This window comes from Rhinopithecus bieti, unplaced genomic scaffold (genome assembly GCF_001698545.2).
Source record: "Rhinopithecus bieti isolate Rb0 unplaced genomic scaffold, ASM169854v2 scaffold_2205, whole genome shotgun sequence".
Lineage (NCBI taxonomy): Eukaryota > Metazoa > Chordata > Mammalia > Primates > Cercopithecidae > Rhinopithecus > Rhinopithecus bieti.
In genome coordinates this window covers 2,113,775-2,140,209 of record NW_016803673.1, presented here as the reverse complement: position 1 = coordinate 2,140,209, position 26,435 = coordinate 2,113,775, and the positions used below count along the sequence as shown (strand labels likewise).

General features: G+C 55.1%; 1 protein-coding gene across 3 annotated transcripts in view; it reads right to left on the bottom strand.

Annotated features, from left to right (window-relative positions):
* Positions 1-26,435, bottom strand: part of SARDH (sarcosine dehydrogenase) — an 80,301-nt gene that overhangs the window by 38,209 nt on the left and 15,657 nt on the right. For 2 of the 3 annotated variants that reach the window (XM_017848975.1, XM_017848969.1), the window contains 7 exons: positions 21,702-21,806; positions 19,679-19,808; positions 15,476-15,562; positions 15,054-15,144; positions 10,744-10,885; positions 7,708-7,791; positions 5,704-5,817 (listed from right to left, as the gene is read on the bottom strand). In XM_017848975.1, coding sequence (XP_017704464.1) covers positions 5,704-5,817; positions 7,708-7,791; positions 10,744-10,885; positions 15,054-15,144; positions 15,476-15,562; positions 19,679-19,808; positions 21,702-21,806 — 753 coding nt within the window. Of the gene's footprint in view, positions 1-5,703; positions 5,818-7,707; positions 7,792-10,743; positions 10,886-15,053; positions 15,145-15,475; positions 15,563-18,524; positions 18,663-19,678; positions 19,809-21,701; positions 21,807-26,435 lie in introns of all 3 variants that reach the window. The other variant, XM_017848962.1, reaches the window with a different exon arrangement.

The window sequence follows — 26,435 nt, the reverse complement described above, 5'->3', positions numbered from 1 at the left end:
TTCACCTGTTCGTGATAAAAACGCACAACAAACTAGGAATATAAGGGAGCTTCCCTCACCTGATGAAAGACACCTACAAAAATCACATAGCAAACATGATACTTCATGATGGAAGATCAGCAACAAGATGGGGGTCCATTCTTGCCACTCTATTCAACATTGTACTGGAAGCTCTAGCCAGGGCAATTAGGCAGGAAAAGAAAAATAAGAGGCATCCTAATCAGAAAAGAAGAAATTAAAACATCCGTATTTGCCAATTACAGTATCTTGTATATAGGAAATCCTAAGGAATCCACTAAAAAAAAAAAAAAAAAAAAAAAAAAACTGCTAGAACTAATAAAATAGTTCAACAAGGTTGCAGGACAGAAGGTCAATATATAAAAACATACAAAAAAACTATTGTATTTCTGTATTAGCAATGAACAATCTCAAAAGGAAGTTTTAAAAAATTCTATGTATAATATCATCAAGATAATAAAATGCTTAGGAATAAATTTAATTTAAAAGTCCAAAACTTATATTCTAAAACCTAAATTTTTTTAAATAAATGAAAGAAGACCTAAATAAGTGGAAAGACATCCTATGTTCATGAAACAAAATACTTACTATTGTTGAAATGATAATAAACCCCAAACGGATCTACAGACCTAACACAGTTCCTATCAAAATTCTCAGCTGGTTTCTTTGCAGAAATTGACTAGCCAATCCTAAAATTCATATGGAGATTCAAAGGGACCAAGAACACTCAAAACAATATTGAAAAGGAAAAATAAAGTTGCAGAATTCACACTTCTTGATTCCAAACTTGCTATTAAAATACAAAGCTATGTAATCAAGACAGTGAGGTACTAAATAAGAATAGACCTACAGATCAGTGAAATAGGACTGAGAGTCCAGCAATAAGCCCTCATCTTTACAGTCAATTGATTTTCAACTAAGGGTGCCAACTAGGGATGCCAAGACAATTCCAAGGGGAGAGCAATCTTTTCAACAACTAGTGCTGGGCCAACTGGGTAGCCACATGCAAAAGAATGTGGCTGGACCCGACCTCACGCCATGCACAAAAATTAATTTTCATGGACCCTAGACGCAAGTGTAAAAGTGAAGACTATAAAAGTCTTAGAAGAAAACATAAATGTTTTTTACCTTTGGTTATGTTCTTAGACATGATACCAAAACCACAAGCGACAAAAGAAAAATATAGAGATGAACTGGACAGCATCAACATTTTAAAAGCTGGAACCAATGCCACCAAGGAAGAGACAGGACAACCACAGGATGCGGAGAGTGTGTGCACATTACAGATCTGATAAGGGACTTGTATCTAAACTGCATAAAAACATTTGCAACTCAATAATAAAAAGACAGTCGGGTGTGGTGGCTCACACCTGTAATCCCAGCACTTTGGGAGGCCGAGGCAGGCAGATCACCTGAGGTCAGGAGTTCAAGACCAGCCTGGCCAACATGGAGAAACCCCATCTCTACTAAAAATACAAAATTAGCTGGGCATGGTGGCGCACTCCTGTGATCCCAGCTACTCAGGAGGCTGAGGCAGCAGCATTGCCTGAACCTGGGAGGCGGAGGTTGCAGTGAGCCGAGATCACGTCATTGCACTCCAGCCTGGGCAACAAGAGTGAAAAAGAAGAAGAAGAAGAAGAAAAGAAGAAGAAGAAGAAAAAAAGAAGAAGAAGAAAAAAAAAGAAGAAGAAGAAGAAGAAGAAGAAGGAGGAGGAGGAGGAGGAGGGGGAGGGGGAGGACTGGTGAAGAAGAAGATAGGATGTTTCAGTGTAGCAGAAGGTGTGCTCCTTTCTAGCCCTCAGTCATAGGTTCTGGAAAATTTAAGGAGAAATTGTTCTCACACTAAATTTGAGTCAGTACTCACAGTTTCTCATTTCCAGAAGGAGGCTTAAATTGATTCAGTTAATGACACATAAGCAGGATTGTCTATTCAAGTCCCCATAGAACTGTGCATCTCTCCCTTTACAAAGCAAGGAAACTGAGGCAAGAGGAGCTGAGGCATGTGCTGCAAGCTAAAATCCCCATCTAGCATTCTGCAGTGGACCTCCCATCCCCAGGGAGGGCTTGAGCCTGCACATTTAATCAATAGCTTGATAGATTTTCTTTCTCTGCTTTCAAAAGATATTATGTCTAGTCTGTGAAAAAGCACAGGACATTTGCATTTAAATACAGCATGTTTTTTAACAACAATAAGAACCCTGCTCTCTTCAAACTAAGATAGCAGGCTATATACCCATTTTCTGAATCAAAGGGGCCACTGGATACTCNAGGAGGAGGAAGGAGGAGGAGGAGGAGGAGAAGGAGGAGGAGGAGAAGGAGGAGAAGGAGGAGGAGGAAGAGGAGGAGAGGAAAAAGAGGAAGAAGGAGGAGGAGGAGGAGGAGCAAGACAAATAACCCAATTTTAAAAGGGACAAAGGATCTGAACAGACATTTCTCCACAGAATGTATGCAAGTGGACAACAGGCCCATGAAAATGTGCTGAACATCATCAGTTGTTCCAGAAATGCAAATCAAAACCATAATGAAATGCCATTTCACACCCACCAGGATGGCTAGAATCAAAAAGTCAGATAATAATGAGTGTTGGCGAGGATGTGGAGACACTGGAACCCTCTTGCACTGTGGTGGGGAATGTAATGTGGTACAGTCACTTTGGAGAACAGTTGGCGTTCCCTCAAAATGTTAAACAGGGATACCACTTGACCCAGGCCTAGTTACACACCCATGAGAAATGATAACATACATGCACACAACACCTGGTACATGGATGCTCACAGCAGCACTGCTCATAGGAATTCAAAAGTGAAAACAACTCCGACGTCCACCAACGGATCAATGGATAAGTAAAATATGATGGGTCCATACAATGGAATATGATTGGGATAAAAAGGAATGAAGTGGCCGGGCCTGGTGGCTCATGCCTGTAATCCCAGCACTTTGGGAGGCCAAGGCAGGTGGATCACCTGAGGTCAGGAGTTCGAGACCAGCCTGGCCAAAACGGCAAAACCCCATCTCTCCTAAAAATACAAAAATTAGTTGGGCATGGTGGCAGGTGCCTGTAATCCCAGCTACTTGGGAGGCTGAGGCAGGAGAATTGCTTGAACCTGGGAGGTGGAGGTTGCAGTGAGCCGAGAGCGCACCACTGCACTCCAGCCTGGGCAACAGAGCAAGACTCCATCTCAAAAAAAAAGAGGAATGAAATGCTGACACACACTACAACATGGATGTGCCTTGAGACTATCACACTAAGCGGAAGAAGTTGATCACAAAAGGACACATATTTTATGATTCTACTTGTGTGAAATATACAAACTAGATATATCTACAGAGACAGAAAGTAGAGTAGGGTTGTCCTGGGTTAGGGATAGGGTGGGGTATGGGGTATCTTTTTTTGCTGGGAGATTAAAACGTTCTAAAACTAGATCGTGGTGATGGTTGCACAACTCTGTGAACTCACTAAAAAACATTGAGTTGTACCCTTTAAATGAATAAATTATATAGTATGTGAATTAGATCTTGATAAAGCTGTTTTTTTAAAAAATACACACACACACACACACCCCATCACTCCCTATTTCCTTCCCCAGATTTACAAATGCCTGGGTGAGGTGTGCAGAGTCTTCTATTCTTCACTGTATTTTCTACTTGGTCTTCCCCTTCAGGGCTCAACATGCCCCCCACTGCTGAGCAGATGTGCCCACCTCATTGTTATTATGGGAAAAAAATAACCATGACAGCAACAACCACATCTTCCTGAACAGTTGCCGTGTGTCAGGAAGCTGTTTCATCTCCTCCCAAACTCCCTATGCGTTTCCACAAGGGAACTCATATTACCCCTCATGCACTCAGGGAGGCCAGGGATGGTGGCACAGCTGGGCAGTGGCAGAGCTACGGTCCAGCCAGGCTGTGCAGGGGTGCACTGACCCTGAGAGCTGGTCACGCAGAACCCTGCCCAGGTCCGCATTCAGTGATGCCTCATTGGCGGACTGGATTGAAATCAGCCACGGAGAAAATATTTACATTAGGGAAATTGGCCAATGCTGCAGAGCCAGCTTCCTCCCCTCTGCCCCAGAGAGCTGGTTGTTAAGCTGTTACCAGCACACCACTGGGACTGTCTGCCTCCTGAGCTCTCCATGGCTTCTCCAGCCCCGGCAGGCATCACTGTCCTTCAGGACATGGCTCCCCTTTGTTGGTTTCTGCTGTACCTTTGCTGATGCCACTGGGGCTGCAGACCAAAACCCTCAGCAGTCTCCCGCACTGGGCTCCTCTAGCGGGCCGGGGAAGCTGCCAGCCAAGAACAAGCACGTGTTTCGTGCTTCAGGACAGCTTCAGGCATGTTTGCGGAGGCTGGATGAAGCCACAAAGCCAAGTTGGCATCTCCCCCGAGCTCCCACATCCTCGAGGGCCAGAGTCCCACAGGCTTTAGAAGCTGTGGGTGCGGAGGTGCCAGACGGAGCCCCGAGCACTCGCTGGGAGGCAGCAACGAGGGACTCGGGCACTGAGCCGACCCTGCTGCTCGGGCGTTTCATGACACACACGCCTCCTCCTTCCTGCAGGAGCCCCCTCTTCCGACGCCTTGAACAGATGTTCTGCCACTAGAGCAAGCTTTGGGGGAGATGGTGGAAATGAACGGTTTCTTCCCTTCAGGACTGGCTACAGAACCCAGTGCAGGACCCAGTGGGGCCCTTGTTCAAAGACCATGAAGAATGTCAAGGCACTGACAGCAAAGCATGAACACAAGCTGGGCCCTTCAAGGCAACGGGCGACCCCCGGGTCAGACCCTACTGAAGCCAGGCTTGTGACTGTCCCAGAGACCCCAGGAAGGAACCCCCTCATGGATGTCTCCTAAGCTGTCCCCGGACTCTGAGACTCTGGGCTCAGGCCTGGGCTCTGCTCTTATGTCAGATTTGCGGTGAGATGTCACGCGTCTCCCTGGGGTGCTCCACCTGTGAGCGCTTTACCACACGGCTGGGCAGGCCAGGGCAGACGCTGGCCTCGCTCCTTCCGGGACAGCTGCCAGAGAGAACGCCCCTGTGTGGTGCAGGCTGCTGCAGGGGAGAAGACCCCCAAGACTCCTCACCTCCACCCCCTGCACGTGGGAGCCAGGTCCCCAGGCAGGGGCGACAGGCTGCCAGCTGTCCCATGTGACCAGCCTCGCCTGCCCACTTTGGAGCAACAGGAACAGCAAGCAGACTCCAGGCCACAGCCCTCTCGGCTCTGGTTCCCTCTGCTTGTCTCTTGGAGGGGCCCATACGGGGCCTGATGCCCAAGAGCCTCCAGTCACCTTGTCCTGGCTCTGCTCTGCGCTGGCTTCCTGGAAAGAGAAACCCCTTCCCCCACCACATCTCATGCCAGCCTCAGAGCAGCTCCGGAGAGTGGGAGAGGGAGGCTCAGAGCGGTGCAGCCCCGCCGGGCCCCAGCCCATAGTCTCAGCCCCCACCTCACCCCATCCCCAGCAGCACCACTTCCGCTCAGGCCTGGCTGCTGGCAAAATCTCGGTACAGAGGGAGGGGGGGAGAGGAAAACGCATGATTCCTCCTCAAAATGGAGTCAGCCGAAAAAAGCATGAATGCCGAGCCTGAAGAGACTCCTGGGGGAGGGGAGGCCCTGCAAGGCCAGACTAGGGCCTGCGCGATGGGAGGCTCATGTGAGGGACAGGGAGAGAGACGGACCCCAGCTACGCACCGTGTCGTGGTGGGGCGGGAAGTCGAAGGTGTACTCGTCCGCCAGCAGCCTGCGGTAGGCGTAGTCCTCGTGCGCGCGGCTCCCATAAGCCCCGTAGTAGTCGTACTCGAGGACCTGGGAAGAAAAGACGTGGTCCTCAGCCTCCCTCTCTGGTCTTTCCTGGCTTCCCTCCCCAGAGCGGGGTCCCGCTAGGGCTGTGATGGAGTCAGGCCTGGCCCTGCCCTCAGAGAGCCCTGCAGTAAGTGCGAGTGTGTTGTGGACACGGGCAGGGGGCTCCCATGAGGTCCAGGCAAAACAGCAGCACAAAGGAGGCAGCAGTGTTGCCTGGTGGGTCTGAGAGCCCAGACAGGGCCCAGGAGGCTGGAGGAGAAGCTGGATACACCCAAGGTGGGGAATGACAGGGAGAAGCGGTTACTCAGGACCTCAGCCAGGGCTGCTCCCTGGAGCCATCACAATCCCAGGCCCAGCTCCTGCTCTGGGCCAGGCCCTGCGGGAATTGCCTTATGCTCCTACCAGGGGTGCCCCTTTCTACAGATGAGGAAACTGAGGCGCAGAGAAGTTACATCTCGCCCAAGGGCACAGACAAGTCCCAGACGGGGCAGTGGCATGAAGCCAGGCAGGTGCGTGGACTCCAGAGTCCAGCTTCTCTGCCATGGCCCTGGCCTCCCTGGGATCTGCCTCTCTCTCAGACACCCCACAGCCCCATGCCCCTCCCTGGCCTCTGCTCCTGCAGAAAACCCCCCACCTGCCCTCCTAACTGTTGGCACGGCACAGCTGTGAATGCAGGTGTAGGCAATTCTTTCCTCCCAGGGCCGCCAGCCCTGCCCGCCTGCCCAAGCCTCACCTCCTCTTCATACACAGGTGGGAGCCAGTGTGAGGTTGTAAAGGAGTAAGGCTTTGCTGGCATCTCCACGTGGAGTCCCCTCCCTCCCCAGCAGGGACATCCCGCCCACTGCAGCCCTGCCAAGGTGTCCTGGACACCCAGGCTGACTCCCTGGTAGGGGTGCAAAATCTGCCCATCTTGGGACCTGGGGTGTGTTCCTGACTCTCCTCTCCTCACCCAAGGACAGGGGAGAGGGGCTTCCAGGGCCAGATCTGACTGGAACACAGTGGGCTGTGCTTTAAGAAAGGGTCTGCCCAGACCCCTCCTCCCCGCAGGGTTCATGAGGACTGCATGTCACCAGGGGCCAGCAGAAGAGACGATGACCGGTGAGGCTCTGACCCCAGAGCCGAGGCCCCATTAGCCAGCTCTGGCTCCCGTCTCCCCTCCAGATGCCCTGGAGCTCTGGAACCTGTCCTAGGCTGTGGGTTGCCATGGGGATGGAAAGTGGGTGCACCAGAGGGGACTAGTGAGATGCAGCCCTGGGAAGGGGATTTTGATTTCTGTAAATCTGAATCAAATGCTACCCCTCAGCTGGCCTTAAGGCCTCGCATCGCCTGCTCCCAAGCGCCTGGGTCCCAGGTTTCACAGCAGGACTGCCTTTGTTCCTCTCTCAGGACCCAGGTCCGTGGGAGGCCCCAGAGGACACCCAGAGTCCAGGCCACTGTGAAACCTCCATTGGGAAACGGAGCACCATGGGTGCATCAACCCTCCCACTGCCTGCCCTCCTACGGACATAAACCAACAGTCGGAGTGGCCAAATATAGATGCACAGAATTAGGAGAAGACGCTCCATTCCTCTTGCAACCTGAGGGAGTCTTATTGCTGTCTCCCCACCGCGGGACACCCCTTCTGCTCTGCCCACAGCCCTTACCACTTAGGCCACGGAAGGCCTGGCAGTGGCGGACGAGGAGTGGGGTCTGTGTGAATGGCACAAAGAATGCACCGAGCCTTGGGGGCAGGTCGGTGGGGCTCGGCTTCCCGTGTGCAGAATAACTGATCACGACAGTGGAGCCACCTGGGGAGGTGGGGTACATGGAGGGGCAAGGATGGGGTACGCGGAGGGGCAAGGGGGTTGACAGGGCAGGGCCTCCCAGCAGCACAGTCCAGCAGGCGCTACTCACCGGAGCTGGGCCTTGGGGATGAAACCATCCCGGTCGCTCCCAGCCATGCCGCTCCTGGAACACACAGCCTTGTCCAAGGAGTTCCTGAGCAGGAATGGGGAACAGGCACCCGTCACAAAGGGCCCGATACCCCTGCACAGGGCAGAGTGCCACATCCGCGACTTTACACCCAAGGGTGCGGAGAGCAAGGAGGCCCTGACTCTTAGAACCAGGTCCCCAGCCCAGTGTTTGCAGCTACCCTCACTGCCTCACCCTGAGAACCCCTATGCATAGAATTACCACCTGCCTCGTCTGCCCTCGTCCTGAGAACCCCCATCTATAGAATAGCACCTGCCCCATCTGCCCTCACCCTGAGAACCTCCATCTGTAGAATCATCACCTTCCCCTATCTGCCCTCGTCCTGAGAACCCCCATCTATAGAATAGCACCTGCCCCATCTGCCCTGGCCCCGATAACCCTCATCTGTAGAATTACCACCTGCCCTGATCTGCCCTTGCCCTGAGAATGCTCCTCAGTAGAATTACCATCTGCTCAGGACGGAATCACATCCCCTGCTAAATTCATATGTCAAAGCCCTAACCTCGACGTGACTGTATTTGGAGATGGGATCTTTAGGTTAAGTGAAATCATCAGGGTGGGTCCTAAGCCCATACAGCTGGAGCCCTTATAGGAGGAGGAAGTGACGCCAGGGCCCTCTCCCCACTACATGAGGACAGTGAGAAGGCGGCCGACTACGAGCCAGGAGAGCCCTCTCCAGGAAGCCATCGGCCAACACCTTGATCTGGGACCTCCTAGTCTCCAGAAATGTGAGAAAAAAAGGTCTGCTGAAGCCTCCCCACCTGTGGCCTTTTGCTGTAGCTGCCCTAGCGGAAAGATGCACCGTACGACCCAGCGATTCCACTGCCAAGTACGCACGAGAGAACTGAGAGGAGGGTTGCAAACAAATTCTGTTCACGCATGTTCACTGAGCTCTATGCACAACCACCAAACAGGGGGGAGAACCCACGTGGCCCTCAGCTGATGAGTGAATCAAGAAAGCATGGTCTGCCTACACCAAGGAATATTATTCGGCCATAAAAAGCAACGAAATTTGGACACCTTTTATGACATGGATGAACCTTGAAAACATGCTCAAGGAATGAAGCCAGACATAAAAGGTCATGTATTGGATGATTCCCTGCATATGAAGTGACCTGAACAGGCAAATCCATAGAGACCAAAAGCAACTTAGTGGTTGCCAGGGTTGGCGGGAGGGAGATGAGGAAGGGCTGTTTACGGGGGATGGTGTTTCCCTGTGGGGTGATGAACATGTTCTGGAACTGGATAGTGGGAATGGTTGCACAGCACTGCAAATGCACTTAATACCACTGAATTGTACACTTTAGAGCAGTTAAAATGGCTCATTTTAAGATCTGCCTACTTAATCACAACAACTAATGCAATGAACACACTAGAGAAACAGAGTGGGAGATTTCTTTAAAAATAAATTTGGTTTGGGGGAAAAAAAAGAATACCCACTCTCGGGTTTGGAAGGGCCCCTACCCAGGGGCCACCCCCTCTGACTGGAATGAGGACCCAAGCCCAGGGCTGAGAGGGCCTCGGGGGCCGCATCTGGTTCCAGATGGGCAGCTGAGGGCCTGTCCCAATGACGCCTGCCCTCCCCTCCACCCCCGAGGTCCTGAGAAGGAGGAGGCACGCCCAAGGCCACAGCATTCATCAGTGACATGGACATGTCCTCCCTGCCCGCCTGGGATTCCGAGGGGGCAGCAATTGAGGGCAGAAAATCCGCCCACCCCTCAGTGAACAATGGGGACATCCCATGGGCCACCTTTCCAAGGAGGGAAACTGTTCATCTCAAGAGCCCATTAAAAGAGGGCAGGCTCCCCTCTTTATAAAAGAAAGAAAGAAAACAAGCGGCTGTCAAGTGTCGCAAGAAGGCTGCTAACTAAGAAGGGAAGTCGAGGCGTGGGTGAACGAAGATTTCCCTGGGGGCAGGGGCGTGCTTCAGCCCTTGCCAAGTTTCTTTGGTAGAGCTGCTCAGTTCTGAGGAATTTGTCTGAGCTGACTGCAAGGGGAACAAACCCTGCATTCACCCAGGGCAGCTTCTGAACTGTCAAGACTGGCAAGGGGGTGATTACTGATTATAGGCCCGGGGGCATGCTAGGGAGACCCCAGGGCCATGTGTGGCCTCAGATCATAGCTGGTCCACCAAGCCAGACCAAAGGGCCAGGGCAGTCTGGGAGCCAGCCCTCTGACCACTCTGGGCCTCTCCCCAGGAGGTGCAGCTAATACTGGGATCTCTCATGGGGCCAGACACTGGAGTCTCAGGTGAGGGAGGCCCCTTCTCCAGTTTAAACGCCACCTGCTCCCTGAGCCTGCCCTCTTGCCTCCCCGCCTATCCGTCTGTTCAATAATCATCCCCCAATCACCCCAGTGCTCAGGAAGCAGAGTGCCTAGGACATAGCCCTGTACCCCAGTAAGCAAAGCGTCCGGCACGAGATGGCCAGGGAGGGGGAAGGAATAGAGACAGGGCCTGGGAGCCCAGGGAAGGAGCTCCTGGGTCTTTGGGGACCCAGGGGAGGGCACCTGACAGTGGGTTTCACTGAATGAGTTGGAGCTCACCAGGGTAGAAGAGCCTCTGCAGCAGGCTCTACAAGCAGGAGCCCCTCTCCCGGGTACGCAGTGTTCTGGCTGCTCCCCCTCCATATGGCTGCATACACCCACAAGACCCCGCCCCCCAGGACCCCTGCCTGTTGGCGTTGCTGCCAGCAGTTGGCGGGGGGGCGGTTCCTGGGTGCGTGTTCCTGCTTCTCCACTAGAATGGAAGCCATTTCCACTTTATTCCCTAACGTCCCTGGCCCTGAGCACTGCGCCCAACACATGGGGATGCCGGGTTACTACCTGGGGAATGGCAGATACCTTGTCACTGTGCCTGACCTGCGGTTGGGGTATGCCTTGCATTTTCTGTAATCCTGCTGCCCTGAGGACGTCCCAGACCCTAGCTGCCGGCCCCCACCAGGACCTGTAGAGCGTTACCTCGTGCAGCGGGTCTCTCCTCATGTTGCGCCCGGCCAGCGGCTCATCGTGGGGGAAGACAACGGAGTAGTTCTTGGCATAGGACTCATGGCTTCGCTCTCGGATCCAGCGGGGGTGGTCCGTGAGCGAGTGATGGAAGCGCCTGCCGCAGACAAGGGCATGGGTCACTGCTTTGGGGACGGCCTGTCAGGGAAGGGCTGGCCTAGGACCCAGGGCAAGCCTGGACCCCGGACCCCTCCACCAGAGTCCCCTTTGTGGCTCAGCACTGAGCGGGCCCCCGACTCTCCATTTGCCCCGCACCTGGGTGAGCCTGGCTTTCTCCCCCAGAGTCACCCCACCCCACTGGCCCTCAGTGAGTGGGCACTGCGGACAGAGGGTCCAGCCGAGGCTCTCATCCCCCACGGGGGCATGGGGCTCCGGCCTTGCTCTCCACGCATTGCTGTTTGCTGCCTAGGTTCCAGTGCTGGGGAGCCATGGCACCCCCTCCATGACTGCGGAGGGAGCAGCCCCTAGGAGGGATGGGCTTAGATCCCTGGAATGCTCTGGGGAGGGTCCATATAAAGGGTCTTCAAAGTTTAGCCTGGTAATGCATCAGAACACCAGTGTCCCCCTCCTCGGCAAGTGACCCCCCTTTCCACCCGCCAGCAGGGGAGTGGGGGCAAGGGTGGCCACCTGTCCCATCAGGCCCCCCCAAGTCTGTGATTCCAAAGCTGGGCCTCGTCTGTGGGTCGGACCAGGGACCCAAGAGGTGCAGAGTCTCTGGGGCGAATCCCAGCTGTGTCTGGGGAGCAGCTGCGGAATCCAGCCCCTGGGACCAGAGAGGATGCGGCTGCGATAGTTTTGGTTTGTTCCTTCGAGGCTGGGGACCGTGTGCAGCCCCTGCAGCCCCTGCTGGTGTCCAGCGCCAGCCCGGCGGGCCCCACGCTATTTCTCATGGAGCTATGGAGCTCTGTGGCCACACCTGTGGCCTAGGCCTCTGCTGCCCCTGAGTGGGCAGAGCAGCCAGTGTCCCACGGCTTGTTCCCTGGTCTCCTCAGACCAGCCGCCGCTCCCGAATCAGACAGTGTGGAGCTGCTGGCTGGAGTGAGACCTGGGCTCAGCTACATCAGGGCCCTGCAGCCGCCTCCTGCGCACAAACCTCCCTCTCAGCTCCCGGCTTTCCCAGGGCCCCACCTCCCCCTCGTGCTCCACCTGCTGGAACCTCACTCATCACTCAAGGCCTGCCTCAGGCGCCACATCAGAGGCGTTTCTGTCCTCAGTGGCACCTGTCAGAGCTGATTCTTAGTCTGCACGTAATTCTAGCAAGCAGGATTTTCTGACCTGGACGGGTGGAGAGTAGAGGTGCAGACGTGAGGATTATTATTAACGATATTATCATTAACAGCTGCTGTTGCTCATGACCCCCAGCTCCAGTGCAGGCCCAGAGCTGAGTGCTGCCGTGGGAGGAAATCCTCTCTGTCCACAGAGCTGCCTTCTGCACGGGACCCAAGTTTAACTCTCTCACGTGAGAGGGAAACTGAGGCTCAGAAGGGTCTCACAGGTGTTCACAGTCACACGGCAAGGCCACGGCAAGGCCACGGCAAAGCCAGCCCAAACCTGTGCCGGGCTACGCTGACCAGGAGCTGAAGGAGGGAGTGAGGGAGCCGGTGAGGGTCTGGGAGGATTCCTGGGGGGCAGCAGTGAGGTGCACGTCGGGCGGCAGGTGCAGCGAGTGACATACAGGGGCGCAGCTGCCAGTTCTGCCTGTGAGTAAGTGGGCAGAGGGACCAGGCGGGCCCGGGCCACCCTCTTCACGTAAATAAAGAGCTACTCTTCCCTGGCTCACCCGGTCCCCAAGGAATTTCCCTGAAAACACAGCCCAGCCTACACTCTGGCTCTGGCTCTGCCTCTGTGGGGTACTGGGCCAAGCGTCCACACACATGAGCCTCAAGTGCACTCCAAGAGGGTGGTACATTGTTCCCATTTTCCAGATGGCAAAACTGAGGCTCAGAGAAAAGGGACTGACCAACCAAGGGCCATGCAGCTGACAGATGTGGGGCTGGGGTGACTGCCTCTTATCTGATCTCAAAAGGAACTCACGCGCAGGGCAGCTGCCACGGCCTGGAAGCTGCCTGGTGCCCGGCCAGCCCTGGGACCCTCATGCGCAGCCTGGAGCCCAGACAGGCCCTGGACCCAGGGAGGACTCTGGCTGCCCGGTCTCCCGGGACGCCCCCTCACTGTGCATGTCTCCCATGTGTAAGATGAAGGACGACCCAGGCGTGTTCTGGCTCTGGCCTGAGGGGAGCAATCAGGAGTCTCCGGGCAGGGAAAAGCTCCGTTCTGGTGCTGGCGTGCTCTGTTCACTTTCTTTTCTGGGTCTTTCAACGACTCTCTCAGGCACCTCCTTCCTCTCCTTGCTGTGTCTCTCTCCCGAGGGTCTGTGTCTTGTGTCTGTCCCCGGGCACAGGCCCGAGGTAGCAGAGCATCACATGAGTGCTACAGCCCCTGGGGGCCGGTGGCTGGTCCTGCTGAGGGCAGCCGTCCACTCTGGCACACTGAAGGGGTTTGGAAGCCCCACATCGGTAACGGCTGGGCTGAGGACGGCATTAGCCTATGTGTCCTGGGTGCCAGCAGCCAGGCTGCTTGGCAGGGGTCTGGGACCAACAGGCTGGGTGCTCCTCCCCCTGCTGTACTCCAGCTCTCAGGGCTCCCCACCTGTCCCCTTGGCTACCAGCCCCAGAGCAGCCCATGGCACCCTCCCGCCAAAGTCCCAGTGATGGAAGGAAGACAGCTGACCCAGGGAGGCCCAGGCCTGTCCCCAACTTGCCAGGGGCCGCCTCAGGGCCTCTGCCAGCCCATGAGCAAACATCCTGCCTGCTGAGTGTGGGACTAGGCCCCAGGTCAGGAGCTGGGCAGGCTGGGCAGATCCATTTTGCAGCCAAGGACACAGAGGCACAGAGAGGCCACACAGTGCCACTGGGTGGAACCCTGGCTGGTCGGGTTCCAGAGCTGGAGTCCCCAAGGGAGGCCAGGGCATGAGGACTGTCCCGCCTGGGGAGGAAGCTGGGTCCCTACCTGGCTCTGGTTCAAAAGTCGGGTGACTTCAGGCAAGTCACCTCCATTTTGCTGTTGGTAGCGGGGGGACCTGAACTGGCCCTTCCTTGAAGTCCTTTACAGCTTTATCATTTCCGGAACATTCCTCTCTTGGGAGAGTGCAGGGGCACAGGCCCAGATGGGCTCTGAGTCAGCCAGAGGAGGCTTCACTGTGTCAGGTGCCATGGAGAGGTGGCAACTGGGGGACCTCAGTGTAACTGCCTCCATGGGGTCAGACATTCCCCCTGACAGTGGGTGTAATGTCCTCTTCAGACCAGAAAAGACTGGGTCAGCAGAGGTGAGGGGCACACTGAGCTGAGCCAGGCCTTCTCCCTCCAGAGCCCACCCCACCTACTGCCTCCCCAGGGAGACTGTCCACCGGCAGCAGCCAGGAGCAGAGTGGGCTGGAGAGACCTGGAGGCCGGCCTCCCTCCAAGCGGCCCTGCTTCGCCACCCCTCAATGCATGGGGTGCGGCCCGGGCCACAGGCCCTGCTGTGTGAGTCAGAGAGGCCACCGCCACGGGTATGAGACACAGGAAGAGCCTCTCTCCTTGCTGGGGAGCACCTGCACCACTGTCCTGTGCTCTGCAAGAGATGGCCGTGACTGGCAGAGGGCCATCGGGATAGGCTGCCGTCACCGGCTCTGGCTGTCAGCACCCCGGTCCCTGCCTCAGCTGAGGATGACTTAGCGTTCCCGTGTGCGGACCCCATGCCAGGCGCCTCACCAGCACAAATGTCCTCCCTGCTCCCGAAACCTCTACAGCCCCTCCCCACCACCCTGCGTTATAGAGGAGGAAGTGGCTTGCACCGGGTCTCATTCCTGGCCGCTTTGTCAGTGTACGATTGAACGGGACAGCCAGGGCTGCCTGGGTGCAAGCCGCGGCACACACAGCACAATTTTCCCAGCTCAGCCCTGCTCCCTCCTGCCCCCAGGCCTCAGTCTCCCCATCTGTGAGGGGATGATGCCATCCCACTGATGACTCCAGAGCTGTCCAGGGGCTCAGGCAGGACCCTGGGACAAGAGATCTTGGAAGCTGTAAAGCGGCGTGGACCTGCCCCCCAGCCACCCCCTCAGCACTGCACACCTTCTGCTGGTAGCCTTCCTCCTTCACTGCTGCCTCTTCCAAGAAGCCACCTGGATTTCAGGGAAGGCTCCTTTCTAAGTAGCCCTCGCTGTTTACCCCACCCCACCTCTCCTGAGTGGGGGGCCCTGCCCTTAGGTCCCAGTGGACACTTACCTGATGTCATAGCCATGCATGTCCTTCTCCGGGCGCCCATGGATGATCCAGTGGGCCAGCTCCTGTCCACAGCCACCACCCAGCATCATTCCTGGCAGGAAGAGAAGTGCAGGGCCACGGTCTGCCCCCCAGGGTCCCCCACCCATGTCCAATCCCATGCCCCCATCTCCACGGACAGCACAGACACTCCAAGCCCCACTCTCCCCAAACCTGGGGTGCTGCACGCCTCCCAGCTGGACTGCTGCTGGACTGGACCCTGGCAAAGGTGCACTCTCTGGGAAGCAGGCGGGGCTGGACTCCCCAGCCTCTCCTGTCCCCACCACTGTCAGCGGCCACAGTGCTCCTGTGCCCACCTCCCCCAGAGCTCTGGGAATGGCAGGACTGCCCTCTCGGGGGCCAGGAGGACTGCTGCCCAGACTCACCTGCGCTGTTGAAGCCGCAGCCCAGGAAGAACCCTCGGACCTCAGGTGCCTCCCCCATCAGGGGCTTGTGGTCAGGCGTGAAGGATTCTGAAAGGGAGAGAGAGGCCTAGAGTCCCTTGCAGTGCACGCACTCTTGGGGTGGGGCCTTCCCAGAGAGCAGTGATCAGGCAGGGGTCTGCAGGTGCCCCTCCACCCAAAGCCTCTCCCTCCTCTAGGTCCTGCTCAGTGCCACTTCCTTATGGAGGTCTCCCCGCTGCTGCTGCCCTTGTTCTCCGAGCCCCTCCACCTGTGCTGCCAGAACCAGCTGACGGCGACCTGGCTGGGTTCTGCCTGGTGGGGTCCCGCTCTGTCTTGTGACCTTTGTCCTGCCGACAAGGAGCCCTTCTCTGACCCTGGAGACCACGCCACGGCTCCCCCACTGCACCAGCATCCTGCTGTGTCCCTGCCAGAGACTTGTCACTCCTGCCCACTGGAACTTGAGAGGGCAGGGACCAGTTTTCTCACTGCATATCCCCCAGTCTAGCACAGGGTCAGAGCCCAGCAAGTGCAGGTGCTTGATAAATGTCTGTTGAGCCAACAAAGGATCTGAAGTTCTGCGGAGGAGGAGACCGATGTCCTGCTCCAGCGGTCACTGCTGAGCCTCAGACAGAGGCCAGGACACGGTGGGACAGGAACCCTGGCTCTCTGTGGCCACAGTCCTGGATTCAAACCCTGCTTCACTCCTTCCTAGCTGTGTGGTGTTGGACAAGTCACTTTGTCTCTCTGAGCAAGGCTTAGTGTCCTCGTCTATAAAACTGGGATAGCAGAAGTTCCTTCAGAGGGCTGTGTGCCCGCCAGCCTACAGACATTCATGTCCTGGGCCTGGCTCTAGGAGGCAGTGCTGAGCAGGACATGTCCCAGCCGTCGAGGAGCTGATGGAGGGAGGGAGCAAATATTTAAATAAGCAAAAAACAGACGTTCTGGTAAAGAAAATATGAGAAACTGAGGGCCACGCATCACTGACGTGCCAGCTGCTGCTGTTGGCGCCCTAGCACCAGCCCATGTTAGATTCTAGATGAGGAAGCAGCCGGCCCTGGCCTGAGGGACCCCAGGGCAGCAAGTCTGGGGGACCATCCTCTGCATGCAGACCAGAAGCAAGCGCCGTCCCGCTCCCTGGAGGGCGATCAGGGCCCCCACGCTAGGAGCTGAGGGGGCAGAGAGCCACGGGGAGCCTGGGCTGAGAGCCTGGCCAGGAGAGGCAGAGCTCCTTAAAGGGGCAGAAGGTGGCAGGGCCACTGCAGGGGAGGGTGGAGGAGGCAGGCGAGAGGGTCAGGGCCCTAGGTGGAGGGCCTGGGTTATCAGGGCAGAGGGCAGAGGCCAGAGCAGCCATCTGGGTGAGAGACAAGGAAGACTCCAGAGAAGATGATGATGAGGCAGAAAGAGTGAGCTGAGGCCGGGTGCAGTGGCTCACGCCCGTAATCCCAGTACTTTGGGAGGCCAAGGCAGGCAGATGTCTGGAGCCCAGTTCAGGACCAGCCTGAGCAACATAGTGAGATGGGATCTCTACAAAAAAATCAAAAAATCATCCAGATGTGGTGGAGCGAGCCTGTAATTCCAGCTACTCGGGAGGTAGAGAAGGGAGGATGGATGGCTTGAGCCCAGGATGTCGAGGCTGCAGGGAGCCACAATCACACCACTGCACTCCAGCCTGGGTAACACAGCGAGACCTTTTAAAAAAGGGGGTGGGGGAGGTAACCTGGGCTGGGTTTGGGGATGGCCCAGGGAGCATTTTGGGAGGGCTGGAACTATTTCCAGGCCCAGGGCGGGCAGGAAAGAAGCTCTGAACAACCTCACAGGGCATCTGCGGGGAGCGCTAACAAGAGCTAGCAGAGGGGCAGCTGCAGGGAACAAGGGTCTCTTGGATGTTTCACAAATGACTCAGGCGGGTTGAGCAACCGGAGGACGCATGGGACCTCCAGGCAGCATGGCCAGGGGCCAGGCCTGTGGCTCCCACCCTGACCTTGGTGAGCTCCACCATCCTGGAATGAGAGCTCTGCCTGCCCTCTGGGGTGCTCCCTAAGTCACGGGGGCCTGGGACTTCCCTGCTCTTTTCTGGAGGCCAAAGGCCATTGGCCATGCCTGGCAAGGAGAAATGCTGATTCCCCACCAGTCTCCCATCCAGCCGACAGACCAGATCCAAGATGTCCTCGCCTGCACATCTTCCCCAGAATAGGGCCTCGTGGGGAGTACCGGCTCCCCAGGCTAATTAAAACGAGACAGAGGAAGAGAAAGAGAGAGATAGACAGAGAGACGCCTGGGGTTATCTGTGCTCCTGGGATTCTTCCGGGCCTGTGTTTCTCGCTGCCAGACCCACGCAAGCTGGGGGGGGTTGCAGGGGTGGGGGCAGTGAGTCATGGTCGTGTGCTCCCACCCTGCACGCTGCCCCGGCCCCTGGGGCTCCATCTGCTTCTCCCTGGGGCTGCACTTCGCATGGAGCCAAATCCATGAAAGTAGCCCCTGCCGGCGGCTGAGCCGATGCTGAGCGTGCCAGGACAGAGGGGGCTGGACTCTCCGGTGGGCCACAGCCCTTCTGTATTGCTACTCTTCCCTGTCTTTAAGGTCGTCGTCCGCTCCCTGCATGGCCCGTGGAAATCCCTGGGCTCCCTGCTTTGTGCCGCTCCACTCTACTCAAATGCTCTCTACAGCTGCTGGGCCCGACCCATGCCCTGCACCGCCCTGTGGCTTCTCGTCCCTAGGCCACCCTGCCAAGTCGGTGCTCCGTCACCATCTCACAGATGCACCTACTCCAGAGGGCACCCACTCCTGTGCCCTTCACTCAAGGCACAGAGGGACTCACCAGGCTTCTGACACGAAGTTTCCCTGGGGGCAACACTGTGTCTCTCTGAACCTCTCTCCTAGCCCTGAAGCAGGGCCAGAGCTCCCCCTACCAGGAAGCAGTGGGGAACACCCGTGTGATTCTGCAGGAACCCCGATGTGGGGGAATCTCTGTGCCCATCTGGTGCTCCCCTGCCCAGATCACGTATCCGCGGCAGGCCCAGCACCGACTCACCCTCCAGGGCCAGGCTGGGCTGCCCCCGATCCTGGCCGCCCGTCTGTGTCCTCAGGCTGTGGCCACCCAGCCACTCCATGCTTCCTGTCAGATCACCCACCCACGGGCTGTGGTCAGTGACTTGCATGTGGGTCTCCCCTGCCAGAAGGAGGGTGCTGGCCTGAGTGGGCCTGCCTCCGGCACAAACGAGGTACCACTTAATGTAGAATGAATGCCCTCATGAAGGAACGTTGGTGCTCTGGGGTCACTGGTAGCTCCGGGCTGCCCCACACTCAGCTTGGGGACATCTGGCTCAAAGTCCTGTGGCTATAAATACCAGGGTGCCAAGGCCAGCTCCAGCCCCTCCTGCCTTCCAGAGAGTGCACCTTTGCCAGGGCCCAGGCCAGCAGCCTCAGCCCCACACCCGCCCCCTGGGGCAGAGCCTTCCGGGCTCCCCAGGCCAGCAGGGTGGGGCAGGGCTGCGCTGCGCTGCGAATGACCCACATGGGGCATCTGGGAGCTGAGCCCACCTTTTTGCTCCCGCCTCCTCCAACTCAGTTCTCCTGGGGCCAGCGAGGAGGGCCAGAGTTAGGGGAAACTTGGCACTAGAGCCTTCCCCCACTGAGCTGGCCTCCGGGTGCAAGCCGCCAAGAACAGTGGGGAGGCCAGCAGCATGGGGTCCTGGCCAGGGCAGTGCTCTCTGGGAGCGGTGGGGGCTGGGGCTGGAGGCAGAACTGGGACTCACAGCTGTGTAAGCCTTGCATCAGGGAAGGTCTCAGCCCTTCCATTCCTCACTCAGCCTCACAGGGTGCTGGGATGCGGCCCGCTATTCCCATTTTACAGATGAAAACACAGAATTCCAGGGAAAAGTCGAGTCTAGGGATGAAGAAGCCCAGGTGGGGAAGCCAGGACGAGCCACACTTGAGGCAGGAGGAGGCCCTGGCCTCGTGCTTGGGGCAGATGATGGCCCTCGCGAAGCCCAGGCCTCTCACCCATATTGAGGAATAAAGGCCACCCCTAGCACCCAGGGCTGCTGGAGTCATGCAGCCAGAGAGCCCGGGGACAGCCCTGGGTCCCCTGTGGGACACAGGCTGGCCTCAAGGGGCATCACTACCAATAGTCGTCAGACGCAAAGACCCACAGACACCCACCCCAGCTCCGAGGCTCTCACTCACCAGGGCCACACACCGTGGACTTGATTCCTGTCTTCTCCAGCACGGGGATACGGTTGATGGCACCTTCAATGTGCTGGGTGAACACCTCCCAGTCCAGGTCAAAGAGGCCGAAGGCAAACTTGTCTGACACCTGCCAAGGCAGCGCAGGGGGAGTCTCCTTTATCCCCAAGAAGGCCATGCATCCCCATGCAAAACCTGCCTTGTGATGGCTGCCAGGCCAGCCTCTGCTGAATCAGATGTATTAGAGGGCTGGTGGTCACCCACACGTCCCGGCAGTTTGTCTCCCCTACCCACCCACCCATCAGCAAGGCCTGTCTGCTCCCCCTCCCCACCACAGCCCAGGCCTCCACCTACTCAGCCCTTGATGGTTGCCATGGCCTCTGGCTGGTCACCCTATTCCCCACCCTCCCTCAGCCCACTCCCCTAGATCCCACCATGCCCCTTCCCTGCTCACAAGCCTCTTCTGGCCCCCTGCGGCTCATGATGGCCCCGAAGTCCTGCATGTACCAGCCTGCCTACCTCTACCACTGGGCCCGCCACCCTGACCTTCCCGCAGCTCTTTGGGAAGAGCAAGCTTGTTTGAGTTCAAGGCCTTCACCCCTCAGTGGCACAGTTCTTCGCCTAGACCTGGTATGCTGGTTTGTGGTCTCGGTACAGGGCTCTGCTTGGATGTCCCCTCCCCAAAAAACCCTGCCCTGACCACCCATCTAGAGGATATCCTTCTGCTCTAGTCTCTCTAGGCTGATCTGTAACCTGCTAATTTTATTCAGTGCATGATCACCTTCCAGAATTTCATTCCTTGTTTGTTTGTTTGTAACAGAGTCTCACTCTGTCGCCCAGGCTGCACTGTAGTGGTGCGATCTTGGCTCACTGCAACCTCCATCACCTGGGTTCAAGTGACTCTTTTTTTTTTTTTTTTTTTTTTTTTTTTTTTTTTTTTGAGACGAGTCTCGCTCTGTCTGCCCAGGGGCTGGAGTGCTGGGCCGGCCATCTCAGCTCACTGAAGCTCCGGCCTCCCCGGGTTTCCCGCCATTCTCCTGCCGTCAGCCTCCCGAGTAGCCTGGGACTAGGCAGGCCGCCCGCCCACCCCCTCGGCCGCGGGCAATTTTTTGTATCTTTTAGTAGAGGACGGGCTTTCCCGGGTTTAGCCAGGATGGTCCCTCGATCTCCTGACCTCGTGATCCGCGCCGTCTTCGCCCTCCAACTAGCTGGCTGGGATTACATGCTTGAGGGCGGCACAGCGAGCGCCCGGCCTCAAGTGACTCTTGAACTCAGGCCTCCCAAGTAGGTGGGACTACAGGTGCCCGCCACTACTCCTGGCTAATTTTTGTATTTTTAGTAGAGACGGGATTCTACCATATTGGCCAGGCTGGCCTCAGACTCCTGACCTCAAGTGATCCACCCGCCTCAGCCTCCTGTAGTGCTGGGACTACAAGTGTGAATCATCTTGCCCAGCCGTTTGTTTGTTTATTGTATGTCTCCCCACCAAAATACAGGGATCAAAAGTCAGGGACTTTCATCTTAGTTTCCCTCTTTCTCCAGAAATTAAAGCAGTTTTTAGCGCAAAGTAGCCACTCAGTAATTCCATGTGTGGACTAAATGCATACACACATAGAACGGGGCTGCAGGGCTGCCCTAACCCCAGAAGCTGCCCGGGGAACAGCCCAGGCCAGGGGAGATGTTGCTGCAGCAGCTGGCTGGGAGGGCAGTGTCATTTGCTGAAAGACATGGGACTTGCGTGCTCTCATGCCCTTCTGAGGTCATCACTGTGCACTGTGCAGCCCTTCACTGTTGATGTTTTGAGGCAAAGCCCTCCAGCTGCCCCAGTTTTGGATTTGACTGCCTGCCAGGACCCTCAGGGTAAGAGCAAGATGGCTTTGAGCTTGGTGGGGCCAGGGGACCTGCCACTTCTCGGGTGTTCCTCTGAGGAGCTTCAGGAGGGTGGTCTTCCTGAAAGAAGCCCTCTCAATGCTGAGATGCAGCCTTGACTCCCTCCCATTATCCCAGGGCCTTGGCATCTTACCTCCTCCCAAAAGATGGGGTTGGCCTCATAGCCACCCACAGACAAGGCATCCCCTTGGAGGCGGAGGTAGACAGAGGCATCGTGATCACGGACGTTGGGCATGTTCTGGAAGGCAGAGAGAGAGAGGCTTTGGCATCAGCCAGAACTGGGTGGGGACTTGGTTCCCCACGCCCCATGGTGGGCCAGCACCTCCACCCAGGGTCACCAGCCCGAGATGGTCCTCCTCGTTGTAGGACCCTGAGGACAGTGGACACGGGGTCTCGAGTTACACACAGTGAACGGGTCACTGCCATTCAAGCCTCTCCTTCCCCAGATCCCACAAAATAACAGCAAAAGGGGAAGAAGGAAGAAGGAATGGATGGAGGAAGAGAGCGAGGGAGGGAAGCAAAACGTATAACCCACAAAGACGAGAGAATAGGCAGAGGCAACAGCAGAGGATGGGAGATTCCAACCAACCCTGGAGGATGCAGAGTAGATGGAGGAGCAGTGAGCCTTAGCTGGGGCTGGAGGAGAGGGAGACTGAGCAAGACAAGCCAGTGTGCCCCTCCTGCCTCCTCCTGAATCTTCAGAGCTACCCCAGGTCCCTCTGCAGGGGGTGATGTGCTTGCTTATGTATGGAAGGATCTTCCCCTGGAGATGTGGGTCCTGAGAGGCTCCAGACGTGGGGAGAGTGGACTGCTGTCCCCCCACCCCCTATAGCAGATTGGAGACTCTTCTATGAGACACTGAGAGGCCCAGTGAAGGCTTGAGATGCTGACACCAGGGTCCCTCTAAAAGAGAAGGGCTTGCCGCCCAACCTTCCTGAGAGGCTCTCCAGTCCTCCCCTCCAAGCCTCCAATCAGACTGCTGCTCACTCTCTCATAAAAATAAAACCACGGCCGGGCGCGGTGGCTCAAGCCTGTAATCCCAGCACTTTGGGAGGCCGAGACGGGCGGATCACGAGGTCAGGAGATCGAGACCATCCTGGCTAACACGGTGAAACCCCGTCTCTACTAAAAAAATACAAAAAACTAGCCGGGCGAGGTGGCGGGCGCCTGTAGTCCCAGCTACTCGGGAGGCTGAGGCAGGAGAATGGCGTAAACCTGGGAGGCGGAGCTTGCAGTGAGCTGAGATCCGGCCACTGCACTCCAGCCTGGGCGACAGAGCAAGACTCCGTCTCAAAAAAAAAATAAAATAAAATAAAAAAAATAAAACCACAGGGTCAGACACCGTGGTTCACACTTGTAATCCCAGCACTTTGGGAGGCTGAGGCAGGCAGATCACGAGGTCAGGAGATCGAGACCATCCTGGCTAACACGGTGAAATCTCGTCTCTATGAAAAATACAAAAAATTATCCGGGCGTGGTAGCGGGCACCTGTAGCCCCAGCTATTCGGGAAGCTGAGGCAGGAGAATGGCATGAACCTGGGAGGTGGAGCTTGCAGTGAGCCGAGATCATGCCACTGCACTCCAGTCTGGGAGACAGAGTGAGACTCCATCTCAAAATAAGTAAATAAATAAATTAATTAATTAAATAAAACCACAGGCCGGGCGCAGTGGCTCACACCTGTAATCCCAGCACTTTGGGAGGCCAAGGCGGGCGGATCACCTGAGGTCAGGAGTTCGAAACCAGCCTGGCCAACATGGTGAAACCCAGTCTCTACTAAAAATACAAAAAATTAGCCAGGTTTGGTGGCACGTGGCAGTAATCCCAGCTACTCAGGAGGCTGAGACACGACAATCTCTTGAACCTGGGAAGCGAGGGTTGCAGTGAGCCAAGATTGCACCATTGTGCTCCAGCCTGGGCAACAAGAGTGAAACTCTGTCTGATAAATAAATAAATAAATAAATAACCACAAACCACAACAAGAACATCAGGAATACAAGAAGATGGTGTATTAGTGTGTTCTCACACTGCTAATAAAGACATACCCAAGACTGGGTAATTTACACAGGAAAGAGGTTTAATGGACTCACAGTTCCACATGACTGGGGAGGCCTCACAATCACGGTGGAAGGCAAAGGAGGAGCAAAGTCACGTCTTACATGGCAGCAGGAAAGAGAGAGAGCATGTGCAGGGGAACTCTCTTTATAAAACCATCAGATCTCCTGAGACTTATTCACTACCACGAGAACAGTATGGGGGAAACCACCCCCATGATTCAATTATCTCCACCTGGTCCCACCCTTGGCACTTGGGGATTATTATGATTCAAGGTGAGATTTGGGTAGGGAGACAGCCAAACCATATCAGAGTGAACGACAGTGCTATGAAAAAGGAATCTAAGATGAAGAAAGAGGTCTTTAAATGAGATATGATAGTCAAAATTTACAATTCAACAGAAGGGCCAGATAAGGCTGGGACCATCATCCAGTGATTAGGCTAAAGGAAAAAGACTACAAAACAGAAATCAGGAGCGGAAAAAAAATAAGAAAATCAGAAGGTCCATCTTGAAAGTCCAACATCCATTTTACGGGGGTTCCAGAAAGAAAAGACAGAGAAAAATGGAGTCGAGGAAAATGTCAAAGCAACAATCCAAGAAGAGTCCTCAGATTGAAAATCATGCATTCATATGGAAGGGCCCAAGAGTGCCCACCAAGCCCTGGGTCTGGACAGAGGCCTGCATCAAGACCACACCATGGGAAACTGGGTGGCCAGGACACAACACTGGGTGGCCAGGAGGGCCATCAACAGGGGACCACATTGCTGGAGGCTGGAAGACATGGAGCAAATTCTTCAAATGTCTGATGGATGTTTTTCAACACAGAATTCTAGATCCTGTCAAGCCATCAATCAAGGGTAAGAAAAGAATGAAGGCTTTTTCAGACATTTATGAACACAAAACATGTACTTCTCACATACTCCTTTGCAGTAAATGGCCAGAGAACACACTGTGACAAAAGAAGGAAAATAAACCCAGAAAGAATAAAAGCCATGGCTCCAGGCAGGGAGGCGTGAAGAAGGCACTGGAGTGACAGCTTAGACCATGCAGTGGCCAGTCTGAAAGGGAGTGGAAGATCTGAAGGCAGCAGGAAGTCCTCCAGGGGAGGGAAATGGGACTTAGAGGCATTAGGTGGTTTATCTGATGTGTGTGCATATTCAGAAAATAGTATCAATAGGTGTTTGACAGATCCCTTGACACAATTGGGGAAAAATAGTAACAGTTATATACACACATGCAAATACCCTCAGCAAAACAATAGCAAACTGAATCCAGCAACATACAAAAGGGGTGATACACCATGGCCAGACAGGACATGGTGGCTCATGCCTGTAATCCCAGCACTTTGGAAGCCCGAGGCAGGAGGGTCACTTGAGGTCAGCAGTTCGAGACCAGACCTTGGCAACATGATGAAACCCCATCTCTACTAAAAATTCAAAAATCAGCTGGGTGTGGTGGCACATGCCTGTAATCCCAGCTACACAGGAGGGTGAGGCAGGAGAATTTGCTTGAATCCAGGAAGCAAAGGTTGCAGTAAGCCAACATCACACCACTGCACTCCAGCCTGGGCGATAGAGTCTCACTCTGTCTCAAAAACACAAAACAAAACAAAACAAAACACCATGGCCAACTGGAATTTATCCTAGGAATGCAAGGTTGGTTTAATGTATGAAAACCAAACAATAAAATACACTATATCAACAGAGTACAGGATAAAAACCACATAATCATTCCAGTAGATGCATAAGAAGCATTTGACAGAATCCAACATCTTTAATGATTAAAAAAAAAAAAAGCCTCAACAAACACTTAACAAATTTGGAAGAAGGGAACTTCCTCAAAGTGCTGAAGAATATCTACAAAAACCCACAGCAAATGTCATACTTCAAGGAAGAAGGATGACTGATTTCCCCCCAAGATCAGGAATAAGAGAAGGATATCCATTCTTACCCCTTCTACCCAACATTACATTGGAGGTTTTAGCCAGGGCAGCAATTAGGCAGCAAAAGTAATAAAAGGCACCCAGATTGAAAAAGAAGAAGTAAAAATATTTCTATTTGCAGATAACAAGGTCTTGTATATATAAAATCCTAAGGAACCCACTAAAAAACTACTAGCTCTCTCCTCTCTCTCTCTCTCTCTCTCTCTCTCTCTCTCTGTTTCTTTCTGACAGAGTCTCACTCTATCACCTGGGCTGGAGTGCAGTGGTGCCATCTCAACTCACTGCAACCTCCACCTCCTGGGTTCAAGTGATTCTCCCACCTCAGCCTACCGAGTAGCTGGGATTACAGGAACGTGCCACCATGCCTGAGTAAATTTAGTATTTTTAGTAGAGACAGGGTTTCACCATGTTGGCCAGGCTGGTCTCGAACTCCTGACCTCAAGCATCTGCCCACCTCAGCTTCCCAAAGTGCTGGGATTATAGGCGTGAGCCACTGGGCTCAGCCAAAAAACTAATGTATTTCTATACACTAGCATTGAATAATCTGAAAAGGAATATAAGAAATAATTTCATTTACAATACCATCAAAAATAATAAATACCCTTAGGAACAAATTTGACCAAAGAATTGCAAAACTTGTACTCTAAAAACTAGAAAATACGCCAGGCGCGGTGGCTCAAGCCTGTAATCCCAGCACTTTGGGAGGCCGAGACGGGCAGATCACGAGGTCAGGAGATCGAGACCATCCTGGCTAACACGGTGAAACCCCGTCTCTACTAAAAATACAAAAAACTAGCCGGGCAAGGTGGCGGGCGCCTGTAGTACTCCAGAGGCTGAGGCAGGAGAATGGCGTAAACCCGGGAGGTGGAGC